This window comes from Micromesistius poutassou, assembly GCF_964030765.1.
Source record: "Micromesistius poutassou genome assembly, chromosome: 19".
NCBI classification, from domain to species: Eukaryota; Metazoa; Chordata; class Actinopteri; order Gadiformes; family Gadidae; genus Micromesistius; species Micromesistius poutassou.
In genome coordinates, this window is record NC_140289.1 from 1,490,073 (window position 1) to 1,503,081 (window position 13,009).

At 48.0% G+C, this 13,009-nt stretch overlaps 1 protein-coding gene across 1 annotated transcript; it reads left to right on the forward strand.

Annotated features, from left to right (window-relative positions):
• The first annotated feature begins 2,418 nt into the window (after window positions 1-2,418).
• On the forward strand, window positions 2,419-11,687 carry zc3h14 (zinc finger CCCH-type containing 14). The gene is made up of 17 exons (XM_084484150.1): window positions 2,419-2,558; window positions 2,929-2,971; window positions 3,091-3,205; window positions 3,451-3,491; window positions 3,811-3,976; window positions 4,417-4,924; window positions 5,186-5,364; window positions 5,482-5,582; window positions 6,169-6,327; window positions 6,765-6,851; window positions 7,788-7,962; window positions 8,221-8,411; window positions 8,752-8,902; window positions 9,046-9,188; window positions 9,303-9,385; window positions 9,673-9,779; window positions 11,390-11,687. Exons 1-17 carry the CDS (start codon window positions 2,523-2,525, stop codon window positions 11,391-11,393), a joined length of 2,289 nt encoding a protein of 762 aa, XP_084340276.1. The 5' UTR covers window positions 2,419-2,522; the 3' UTR covers window positions 11,394-11,687.
• Window positions 11,688-13,009: the final 1,322 nt, after the last annotated feature.

Sequence of the window (13,009 nt, forward strand, 5' to 3'; positions counted from 1 at the left end):
AGTTCTTGCAAAAAAAAAAACAGTTCAGAATGTTTCGTTTAAAGTGCTTCACTACAGTACATGAACATAACTTAAATACCCAAAGACACAATTAGGGATATCAGTGGGCTTGGCCTCCAGGCTCCAGCCCCCAGCCAAGCCCACTGGCCTCCAGCCAAGCCCACTGCAGGCTCCTGCTGCAGCCTGAAGCAGGAGATTATCTGTGGTGAATTTGTAAAGAAAGAACTACAAATATGAGGGAAGAAATGAACAGGGACCACTCTGTATTTGAGTCTTGTTCCTGAACGCTGGTGAGGTACAGGCGGTACGGTGACGTCGAGAAAGTGAGTGAGAAAGACAAACAGACAGAGAGACACAGAGAGAGGGGGGGGGGGGGGGAGTATTGACTCTTCTTTCTTTAATTGAAATGAAGCATTATTTATTAGTTACTTTGTATTTCTCTTTTTGTGCTTTGGCAATAAAAAACATTGTTTTTTCCATAGAAAATTAAATAGAAATGGCAAGAGAGAAAGAGAGAGAGAGAGAAGAAGAGAGAGAGAGAAGAAAGAGAGAGAGAGAGAGAGAGAGCGTGTTAGACGCGCGTCTAGACAACAGACTGAATCCTTCCTGTCATTGTTGGTTGGCATTGAAAGGCTCAAAACAGGAAACGCAGTTCTGGGAGGCTGCGGTTATAAAACACTGCGGCTAACCTAAAGCTTTATAACATTATTATAACATATCCGATTATTTATTATTTTACTGATACATCGCTGTTAATTTATGCTCTGTTAATGAAGGGGAACAAAAGATTGCACTTATTGTAAGTGCTAAATGTCCTAAATGTAATTGTAAATGTAAGATAATACGTTCACCACTGCGTATAAGCATGTTATCAAGGGCATACAGGCTATAGAGACATGGGGTTACATTAAATATTGGAGACATGACACATATTTGATATATCATCCAACCCCATGTTTTTCTAACCTGTACCCCCTTGATGACATGTGATGTTAGGTGAGTATTCTAGAAGTTTCATTGTTGATTAAACCACATCTTTACCCATGGCCTTCACTGTGCTCCTGGACTAGACACTATCAAACAACAACAACTATTTTATTTGAAGGCCATCATTGCCAATCGTACTGAACTGTGGTTTGTTTCTCGAACACTTGGTTGGTCTTAAAGGCTCAGTTCTTAATTGGATCTCATCCTACCTAACTGAGAGAACATTCTCTGTCTCCATTGAAAACGTCTCCTCTGATGTCATTAACATTTCACATGGGGTACCTCAGGGTTCAATTATTGGTCCTCTGCTCTTCAATTTGTATATGCTTCCACTTCAGTTTATCATTCAGCAATTTAACATCTCTTATCACTCATATGCTGATGATACCCAATACATATACATTTCCATCTCCTCTAATGATCCAAGCGCTTTGAACAACCTTATCCAATGTATTAATGGTATTAAAACTTGGATGGCTCAAAACTTCTTGAAGTTAAATGAAAGTAAGACTGAGATCTTACTAGTAGGTCCTAAGGCCCTGAGACTGAGGCCCTGTATCCTTTGTTAACATCCCTGTCATCAAATCCTTGTGAGGATGTCAGAATTTAGGTGTAACTCTAGACGCGGATCTTAACTTCCAGAAACATATTTTAAACATCTCAAGGACTGCCTTTTATCATCTTAGAGTCATTTCTAAAGTAAGATGCCTCCTTTCCCAACATGACTCATAAAAATTAGTACATGCTTTTATTTCAAGTAGATTAGACTACTGTAATGCCCTTTTCGCTGGAGTACCAAAGCAAACACTAAACAAACTCCAGATAATTCAAAATCCATCTGCCAGAGTGCTAAACGGAACAAGAAAATTCGATCACATATCCCCAGTATTAAAATCACTCCACTGGCTTCCAGTAAAACAAAGAATTGATTTAAAAATACTTCTTATTGTTTTTAAATCACTCAATGGCTTAGCCCCATCTTATATCTCTGACATGATCACTGCATACACTCCAGCCAGATGCCTACAGTCCTCAAGCAAAGGTCTCCTCTCAATCCCTAGGATAAACGCTATTCTGCAAATAAACTTGACTTGACTTGGTGTATTCTGCCATCTAGTGGACACACAATGTCATTATTTTAAAAAGGCTTTCCTCTGATAAAAAATGTAGCCTATTGTTTGTTTGAGGAACATTTTCTAATGACTTGGCAGTGTGCCAGATTTTTTTTTGATTATATAATTTTTATTGAATACATATTATTCAATAAACGAGTTAATATTTATTTCCACATAGATTATGCATTATAGACGCTGTCCTGTCTGTGTGAGATAGGACAGCGAATACTGACACCATCATCCCGCCAGGTGGCAGTATTTTCACACTGACAAACCGTGTGAGAGTTGTCCGCAGCAGAGACCCGTAGAAAGTACACCACTGTTCAACATTTGACCGGAGTGTTGAATCGGGCAACACTACTAACAACTTTACTCCACTCTTTACCCCTAATACTGTATTAAATTTAGGATAACGCAATCATGGAAATCGGGACGGAGATTAGCAAAAAAATAAGGGTGAGTTGGAGAAGTCCCCCCTAAATCACTTGTTTTGTATCTAGGCCCGAGTGGGTAAAGGTTAGCTTAGCATAGCACGACTGGACCATGGCTAGCCTACTAGCTATAGTGTTATGTGTTGATATCGCTATCCACGCCCACCTATCACACGCTACAGCCGATTCTGCGACCTGGGTTACAGTATCTCATTGATCCACTTGCATTTGATTATGTATTATTGTTTGGCATGGCTTCCTCCCTGCCATTCAGAGGGTTGCCTGCACCACGCTAGCTATGAGCAGAGCCAGCAGCACCATATCTGGTCGAGTGACCTGATTGTTTTGCAAACGTGCCCACACTTTGGCCAATATGTCTTGTTGTTTCATTGCAGGCCGCCATAAAGGGAAAGCTTCAAGAACTGGGAGCGTATATCGGTGAGTGATTGAATGCACCACAGACGGATCATTCTGCGACACCCTACTGCGTGTTTGCAAGTGTTGTTAACTTGTTGAAGCTGCTCTTTGACCCCGTGTCCCCGTGTGTCTCCCCTCAGACGAGGAGCTGCCTGACTACATCATGGTGATGGTGGCCAACAAGAAGACGTCCCAGCAAATGGGGGACGACCTGTCTCTCTTTCTAGGGGGCAACACCATCAAGTTCACAGTCTGGTAATAATAGCGACGATAATGATGAAAATAATAGGATGGTTCTCCCCCTAAAGTATCGACGCCTTGGTACTCTTTCACCCGGGTAGTACAACACCGTCCTTCATTTGCTCAAATCTTATTTTATGGAACTGCAGATCACTAAAGATCTGCAGTAACATTATTGATACAATAAATGAATATTCATTGTATTTAAAATAGTGGATTATTTGTTTTACCTGAATGGCTCTTTTACATTTATTTTATAGGTTACACGGTGTCCTCGAGAAATTGAGATCCGTGGCAGTGGGTAAGTGAACTCTGATGCAAAGCTTTGCCCAAATGTCTGTAAATGTATAATTACTCGCACAGATGGTTAAGTCTGGAATGGATAAACAGATCAATGTCAGAATCCCAGTAAGGCCACTCATGTCAGAGGATAAAGTACATGGAAACATTCAATTAAGTTATTTAGGTGTCCCTGTTACGATGCCCCGGGAATGAACAGATCTACGGTGTTTACATGATCGCTTCATTAGTGTGCATGTAAACACATTGACCATCCGAATCCGACGCCGGTGTCTCTAACCTCGTCCACGCTGACCCGTGTGTTCTCTCGGTGTGCACAGACCCTGCGTCGACGCAGCTGCAGCTGGACAGCATCTCCGTGTCGGGGAAGACGCATTCCTCCTCCGGCGGCGAGAAGAGGGCGGAGCCCGCCAAGGCCCTGGCCGTGTCCAGCTCTCGCTCCGACCGCAACGAGACGCGCGTGTCCAGCTCGGCCCAGGACCACAGGTACGACTGGGTTCATAAGCCGCTTCTGTCCAGCGTCCGTCGTCAGCCGTGGTGGTTCTGTTCAGGATGTGTTGTTACGCTGTTTGGCCGAGGCCTTCATCCAAAGGGACTTTAAGCGAATGACTCTAGAGGTGCTTCTTTATAGAGCAGGATGGGTAGGGGTTGGGTTAAGACATGGGGACATGGGGGGGGGGGGGGGTTAAGCTGGGGACATGGGGGGGGGGGGGGGGGGGTTAAGCTGGGGACATGGGGGGTTAAGCTGGGGACACTAGGGGGTTAAGCTGAGGATATGGGGGGGTTCCGAACCCAGAGTCAACACCACCCTAACTAACTTTCCGTCCCGATCGAATTCATGCAGAGTGCTGGGACACAAAGAAAAAGGAGGAAAACAAACGTGTTTTTTCTTCCAACGTCTCAATTTTCCCAACTCCTGCCCACAGGAGCTCCTCCTCCCGCCTCACGTCGGCCGTGAAGCCCCTCATGGAGCAGCCCCCCTCGGAGGCCGTCCTCGACATCAAGCCCGAGATGGACGACGACGACCTCATCGACGAGGACACGCCCCCGGAGTCGGCCAACCACGGCCGCCAGCGGGGCCCCTCCGGGCGGCCCACCGCGCCCCTCTACCGGCCCTCCCACGGCGGCGGCGGCGGCGGCAGGCTGGCCTCGGGGGGGCGGTCCTCGGACGAGGCCAGCGTCCACCACGGCGGGAGGCTAGGCCGGACGTCGGACGAGGGGGCCGCCCACCACCACGGCGGCGGGAGGCTGGCCTCGGGCCGGTCCTCCGACGAGGGGGCGGCCCACCAGGGGGGCGGTGGGAGGCAGCAGCACGGCGACAGCCACCGGCACCACCACCACCACCAGGACACCCGCAGCGGCAGCGGCCGGAGCACCAGGACGGCCTCCAGCCGCCCGGGGCGCTACGACACCAGCAGAGAGGAGACGCTCCAGGTAGGGGGTCTTTAGATTGGCCAATCACAGGGCCGTTGATTGTCCGTCATTCGATTAGCCAATAACAGGGCTTGTCCATTGGGTTACAAAGTTTTCATTCGCCTCGGTTGCGGTATGTTAACCTTTTTATATTTAGGGTCTCCTCGGTATCACTCTTGAGTCCCCCCCAATACAATGCTCTGGGGCCCTCTCAATATGCCCATGATGATCTCACGATGCGTTCTGTTGTACAAGCCCCGCGAACGTCTTGCGTTTGTCCAGGGGGAGATGTCTCGCAAGCGCAAGGCGCCGGTGGCCAGCTCGGTGGGCTGGGTCAACAGACGGGCGGAGAAGCAGGACAGCGACGAGGCCGGGGAGGAGGAGGAGGAGGAGGAAGACAAGAGCTACGGGGGCAGGAGCATGTCCAGCCGCGTGTCCCTGCCCTCCAAACCGGAGCGAAAGTGAGTCCTCCGTCGCACGCAGACACGTGGATCGACAGCGATCCCATTGGTTCAGATTGAGTAATTGCGTCAAACGACATGTGCACAAACTCTAAATGTAAACCGATGCCCTTCCAGACCCTCTCTGCCGCCGGGGAAGCAGGCCAACAGGAACCTGATCCTGAAGGCCATCTCTGAGGCCCAGGACTCCATCACCAAGACCACGGCCTTCACCGCAAGTAGGTCCAGAATGAGGCTTTGCTCTTCATCGACCACGACGCGCATCGCGGTGCATCGTGGACGAGTTGTCAGCAAATAAAGAGCAGGAGGCTAAACGTTTACCACTGCATTTTCCTAACAGTGGGGTTGATCCGTTTTAACATCACCGCCCACTTCATCGTTCTCGGCGTACGGTAGCGGTGGTCGAGGTTATCGGGTTAATATCATAAATAATTGAACTGAAACGACTGCTGTGTTCAGCTGAACTCCCTCATTTACATTTAGAGCATTTAGCAGACTCTTTTATCCAAAGCGACTTACAATAAGTACATTTGTCAGAAGAAAGAGAAACAAAAATATATCGCTGTCGGTACAGTAAGGATGATCATAGAACCAAGTGCCAAGCACTAACAATCGCTAGGTTAACCCATTCCCGTTATACAACAAAGATAGCTAGGATAAGACGCTACACGATGCCAAGTACTATTTTTAAGTGCCTGGACGTACAACATACAATAGGTGTGTAAGAGGGGTGTAGGGGGGTAAGGGGGATTACCCCCGCAACCTGTTTGGCTCTGAACCCAATCCCCCGGTTCCTCTCTCCAGACTCCCAGAAGCAGATGGTGCCCGTGTCGCCCCGTACCCGCCTGGCGAGCAGCGAGGAGATGACGGCGGCCATCCAGCTGGTCCAGGAGCACCTCCAGACGCTGGCGCCCCAGGTCCCCTCCTACAACCCCACCGAGGTGCCCCCCGCCCGGATGCTGGGTAGGCCCCCCCGCGTCCCCCCCGCCGTCCTAGAGAATGTACATGGGGCAGCTTCGGCTTGAGTCAGTGCTGTCTTGCAGCTCTGGTGTGTGATCGAGGAGGCACTTGGTGGAGGATGTCCTCTCTCTCTCTCTCTCTCTCTCTCTGGAGTTTAGTAGTAATATTACTAAAGTATTTTAGTATTATTTCAAGTATTTTGCACTGCGACGAAAAAGTACTGATTCTCTAGCTACTCAGTCAAGTAGCCCTCGGACATTTTTTGTAGCTGCTCGATTTCGCCCCAGTCTTTCTTGAGTTGCCTAGCGTAAAAGCATGTGCCTAATGTAAATATAATTCAGTCAATGCCGTTTTGCATCGATGACCCAGCGACCTTTTGGCTCATGGATCCTAACTGTCCCAACCTGTCTGTCCTCTCTTCATCTGTTATGTTCCTCTAGTACCTCCACCGAGGTCTCTAGCTTCGCGCCTTCAGTTGGACCAGCCCCAGAACGTCGCCAGTGTCCCAAAGGAGCCGGCGAACCCCAGTGAGTTTGTGTTTAAGCTTGCAGATCAATCATGTGTTTGTTCGTCCAGCAGTCCGGCCTGACGACTGAACGATTTGGTAAAATTATTATTATTATTATTATTATTATTATTATTTAGATTGCATAGAAATTGGAAACAGTCAACATAAACTTCTCTTTCCTGTAAGCCAGGCCTACGTGTTATGATGAAATTAGATGAATCGATTTCTGAATTTATATTATAAAATCTTTTGACTATTGAATTAACTATTGAATTGTAAAACAAAAATAATACAAATCGTACGGATCTCCTGTCAGTAACCGTAACAAATCACAATTTGAAAATTGCGATGTCCAGTGTTTCCCACAGACCAGGTAGCAATGTGTGGTGCCCCCCTGCAGGGTTGGCAACTTTTGGTTTTTGGTCGGAGTGAGTCTCTGTAGAATCTTATAATGCTTACATTATAACAGGGTCCGCGGGTGGAATTGTTGACGGGGGGAGTTGGGTTGCGGGCGGACGGGATTGTTGTGTTGGGTTGCGGGTGGACGGGATTGTTAGGTTGGATTGCGGGCGGACGGGATTGTTGGCGGGGGGGAGGGTTGGTACGGGCTGGCGGAGTTGTTGACGTGGGGGGGGTGGCAGCCGCAGCAATTTAGTGCTCGTCCGAAGCAACGAGAGATCTAACGGGTATTTTTCTTTTTTTGGCATGACATTTGTTGTGAGAGCGTGAGATATTTATACTTAAAAATCACGTTTAAAAAAAAAAAAAAAAGCGGAATCAATTTGTGCCGCTCGTTGTTGAATCTGTGGCGCTGCGCCACACATTGGTCTATGTATGGGAAACACTGATGTCCGTTGCTCCGTCAGTGGTGGATATCGCTATATCTTCCAACTCGTACACACAAGCTCACGTTACCATGATGATGTTGTTTCTGCTGCTGCTGTTGTCATGGAAGATGTGGCTGTTGCCGGGGGGAACGGCACCAAGGTCTTCGACGGCAAGGCCTTCGACACGCGCTCGTTCATCATGAGCCGCGCCGCGCTCCAGGACACGCCGGTCCGCAGCCGACTGCAGCTCCAGGAGACCGGAGACCTCATCAGACCGGTGGTGCCCCGCACCGTCCAGGCCAGGTATGCACGCACGCGTACGCACACACACACACGCACACACACACGCACACACACACACACAGGTACGCGCACACGCATACACAGGCACGTGTGCACGCAAACACCACAAAGCTGCACACACCACGTAATGCACGCACACACGCAGGCCCGCTGAAACGCATGCACGCACACACGGTCAAGCAAGCACACACACGCACGCACGCACAGACCCGTCAGCACTTCCTCCCGGCTCACCTCCGCTCCGCTCTGTGCTCTCAGCAAGGAGACGGAGGCCGGCAGCCCCAAGTTCATCGTGACGCTGGACGGCGTGCCCAGCCCCCTGGGCAACATGGCGGACTGCGACATGGAGCTGGAGAGCCCCCGGCCGCCCCCCGTCTCCTCCCGGCTCGGCCTGCAGGCCAAGGGCAGCATCCTGCAGAGGCTCCAGGGCGGCTTCAACATGGCCGACGGTAGGCAGGGCGGTCTGTGTGGTTAGGGTTAGGGTTAGGGGGGGGGGGGGGGGGGGGGGGGGGCGGTGGCGTCTCACACGGTGGATGTCTAATAATAAGTCATTTTTAGACGATTGTACCCTTGGCCAGAACTTTGAGATGAAGTGGTTGTTAGTGAATGTTTTATCTAAAGCGCCGTGCGGTGAACTAAGCCTTTTTGGATGCATGTCTCTTCCTCTCTCCTCCTCTCCCGTCTCCTCTCCTTTTAACTCTCCTCTCTTTTGCTCTCCTCATCCCCCTTTACTCTCTCTACTCCTTTCCTCTCCCCTCCTCTCTTTCCCTACCACCTTCCTCCTCGCAGATGAGGGCATGGAGGTGGACGACGAGGAGGAGGAGGAGGACGGGGCCAGCGTCCCCCAGAAGAGGCAGAAGGTTCTGGAGCGGTGCCGGTTCTGGCCCGTGTGTAAGAGTGGGGACGAGTGCCCCTACCATCACCCCACCACACAGTGCAAGTACGTAGCCGGGGAGGGCAACAACAACAACAACAACGGCCACAACAAAAATGACCATTACAAATAGTTGAGTTTCCGTGTGTGAGAGTCGTGAAGTCCAACAAAGCGTTCCTTCTTCCTCTTCCTCTATTCCCCGTGTGCAGGACCTTCCCTAACTGCACATACGGGGAGAAGTGTCTGTTTGTCCATCCCAACTGTAAATACGACGGCAAGTGCACAAAGCCCGACTGTCCCTTCACACACGTGAGCCGACGGGCCGCGGCGCCCCTCCCCCCGCCCAGACCAGGTACACACACACACACACACCCAAGGCAGTTGTTGTTGCGTCTGAAGTCCCATGGTCTGACGTGATTGGCTTATATGTCGATGTGTGTGTGTGTATGTGTGTGTGTGTCCACAGCGCCAGCAGCCCCGCAGTCTGGCAGCGTGTGCCGCTTCTTCCCCGAGTGCAAGAAGATGGACTGTGCCTTCTATCACCCCAAGGTAAACAACGTCATGGTCTGACACCCCAACTGGTTGAAGCTAATGCACAGTACCAACCCACTCAGGTGTGTGTGTGTGTGTGTGTGTGTGTGTGTGTGTGTGTGTGTGTGTGTGTGTGTGTGTGTGTGTGTGTGTGTGTGTGTGTGTGTGTGTGTGTGTGTGTGTGTGTGTGTGTGTGTGTGTGTGTGAGATAAAATACCATCCATGGGCTGTACATCGACATGGTATACGTCATGTAACATGTCACATCGACCGTGTTGACATTGTGCCGTCGTCGTGCCCCACAGCCATGCCGCTTCGCCACCCAGTGCAAGCGAGCGGGCTGCACCTTCTACCACCCCACCACCAGCCTGCCCCCCCGACACGCCCTGAAGTGGACCAAGGCCCAGAGCAGGTACAGCCCCAGCACCTCCACCCCAGCCCACCCCACACAAACCCTACCCCTCACCCCCAACCCTCACCCCCCACTGAGGCTACAAAGGCGGGCTTGTGAAGTCCAGGTCTCAGCAGGGGTTCACCTGCTGCTCTGCCTACCTCACTGTCCATTAGGGCTTTGACTCTTCGTTATTTGAACTTCGTTATTCGAATATAATTTCAATATTTAAAAAAATTATAATATTCGAACGAATTTTAGGCTGCCCTTAATATTCAAACCTTTTATGGGCATTATTTTTTGTAAACGGGACGTAGACCGACTCATTTCACGGATTCCTGTACGACCAGGTTGCCTTAATTACATCTGTCGCATATTTAAGATGAAAACTAAATGTCAAGGGAAAGAGGCGGTGGTTGGAAAAAGTGTTTTGATCGCTTATTAAGTTCACTCGTTGCTTATAATGGTTTATTCGTTTCCCAGTATCATTTCCTTAATTTTTCCTTTTAATTTTTGAATTGTAAAATAAATGAAATAATTTTTTGAAGTTGCGGGTTTTTGAAATTATTGGAAGCGAGTCGAGCTGACCTTGCCAGCTGTACCCACAGCCCAAAATAAAGAACAGCCGAGACAATATCCTTAATTCAAACATGCCGTTTCATTTGGCCTCAATTGGCTACGGATGCGAATGAACATGCGCAACAGGGATTTACAAAGGTTACTGTACAGTGGCGGAGACTGAAGGAGAAACATCCCTACGGTAGAGCTAAGAAGGTTCTACGAGCACTTCAGACCAACCTTACCAACGAACGACACGCGAAATGTTAAGGTAGAACTTAAAGAAGAGGTTATGAATACTGGCGCTTTTGCGCATGGTAAGGCTATGTGCGCGGTGTGGAAACTTTTTTTATGAGATAGAGAGACCCCCTTAAAGATGAAAAGATAATTCAAACCCTTCGCCGGCAATTTAGCCTACTATCGAGCAGTTCACTCACCGTGTGCCTAATGCTTTACAACATTTCCACCCTCTCCATCAATCAACATATTTTTAGGCTTCAGTGAACTATGCTATTGCTTTTATATATAAATAAACAGTTAAAGTTAGGCGCGGCGTGATACTGAACCCTCCAAACTGATTGGACGTCATAGCAGTTAAGTATATGCACATTATACAACAGTTAGGAACCAATCAGATTGCTTGATTTAAACCACCCGTTTTATAATAATACATATTTGAATATATTTGAATATTAATATGAATAAACAAACTAACTTTGAATATGATTTTTGGGCAAAAGTCAAAGCCCTACTGTCCATCGCTCTGCCTACTTCACTGTCCATCGCTCTGGGGTCAAACTGACTGGGAATGGAGGATTAGGGAATCTGAGCCACATGTGGAAATGTCGATTTCCAGAAGTTAGAGTTGTTTCTAAATATGACTATAGTGTCTGATTTTCTAAACGCCTGGTTGTGTTGCTGAAATGTGAGTTTTTGTATCTGTAATGGCAAGTAGCGGTTTGTATTTTATTTCATTAAAATTAGATTTTAATTATTGAACGTTAACTCTGACGTCTTGATACTCTTATTTGGTCTAAGACTAATCCATGTGTCTTGTCTTTCCTCCGCTGCAGTTAAAGCTGACAGATCCACAGACGTCAAGAAGAAAGTATTGCGACGATGACGACCAGATAGAATTTTGATATCATTTTCTAAAGTCCTTGGTTCCCAACTCTTAACGTTTTTAGTTTCCATGTTTTGTGAAATTTTATTTCATTTTATGAAAGGTTTGTGTAAGTGGAACTGTTGACTTTTCTCAAAACGTTGGATGTATTAAAATATCCTCCATATAAAGTTAGTGTTTTTAATGTGGCCTGAAATTGTGTCCTTCTTTACACCCAAAATTTATCAAGCACACGATTTTGCACAATATTCACAAAGTAGGCCTACAATGATCAGATACCATTTGACATTTAGGGTAAATGACTAGGTGTACATTTAGTAAATGCAGCAAAACACCGTTATCCATAGCAAGTATTAGCAGTGAGAACCAAAAAAACATTTAAAATATGATAGCTACAATGAAGTCGCCATAATATAAATGTACGGATTTTGAACCATATTGTCATAATAAATTCATTATGTACATTTGCCTGGTTTTCTGTAGACATTTATGAAGAGGAAAAAAAACGTGTGAATAACAGTTTCATAGTTGACAGTTGTGGCCAGAGCTATTTAGAGAGAGGGAAAGCTCTCTAAATAGCTCTGGTTGTGGCTACGGTGGTTGACTCATGGCAGAGAGTTATAGGTTCCCAGCCTCGCGAGAACATGCTGGTCTCGCGAGTTAAAATGTCAATAAGCGAGAAACGAATGTGAAATCGCGAGATTAAGATGGTCTCACTCTGAAATATCCAATTTGGCTAAAATAACTGCCTTCATTTTAATTTTCCCTACACTGGGTTATTTTAGTCCGCCGATGAACTCCTGAAGCCAACCAAAAGCGTTGATCTTCAGAGGTTGCCTAAACCTCCTCAAGCTTAACCAATCAGCAGCAGAATAAGGCGGGTCGTGCGGCCGGTTTGGCCAATAGCAGCATTGATTGCCACGGAAGCGTAATGCAATCGCTTGATTAATTCTCAAAGGTTTTCATGGCATAAAGAAAATCTGCTGTTTTACTGAATTAATAAGATACCTCAAAATCCCAAAAGAAGCACTCACCTGCATGGAGTGCAGATGTTGCTGATAATCATAGTCATCGGCAAGACATTTCACATGGAAATGTATATTTACCATTTCAATTGCACATTCATTCTTTACACATAAAGATCGTGGCATAAATCGGCACGTTAAGTCTAGATATGTTCGACAAGGCTGTTTGCTGTCTATTGACAGTCTGTAGCGCTCAGAAGCTGTGATTTATTATCCGACCATCAGATGGCGACCCAGAGCACTGGGGATTACGTCATGGTTGTCGAAGACAAGAGCACTAGCAGCGCAGTATTATCTCGCCGGGCGCAGTGGCGTGTGCCTGTAATCCAAGCTACTGGGAGGCTGAGGCTGGCGGATCGTTTGAGCTCAGGAGTTCTGAGCTGCAGTGGGCTATGTCGATCGGGTGTCCGCGCTAAGTTCGGTATCGATATGGTGCTCCCGGGGGAGCCCGGGACTACCAGGTCGTCTAAGGAGGGGTGCACCGGCCCAGGTCGGAAACGGAGCAGGTCAAAGCCCCCGTGCCGCTCAGTAGTGGGTTCGCGCCC

What these genes read in the sequence shown, in the direction of transcription:
- zc3h14 (XM_084484150.1), top strand. Translation starts at nt 2,523, where the DNA reads ATGGAAATCGGGACGGAGATTAGCAAAAAAATAAGG. An exon ending in ACCATCAAGTTCACAGTCTG is followed by an intron (nt 3,206 to 3,450) that starts GTAATAATAGCG and finishes TTTATTTTATAG; the next exon opens with GTTACACGGTGTCCTCGAGA. An exon ending in GTGCCTTCTATCACCCCAAG is followed by an intron (nt 9,386 to 9,672) that starts GTAAACAACGTC and finishes CGTGCCCCACAG; the next exon opens with CCATGCCGCTTCGCCACCCA.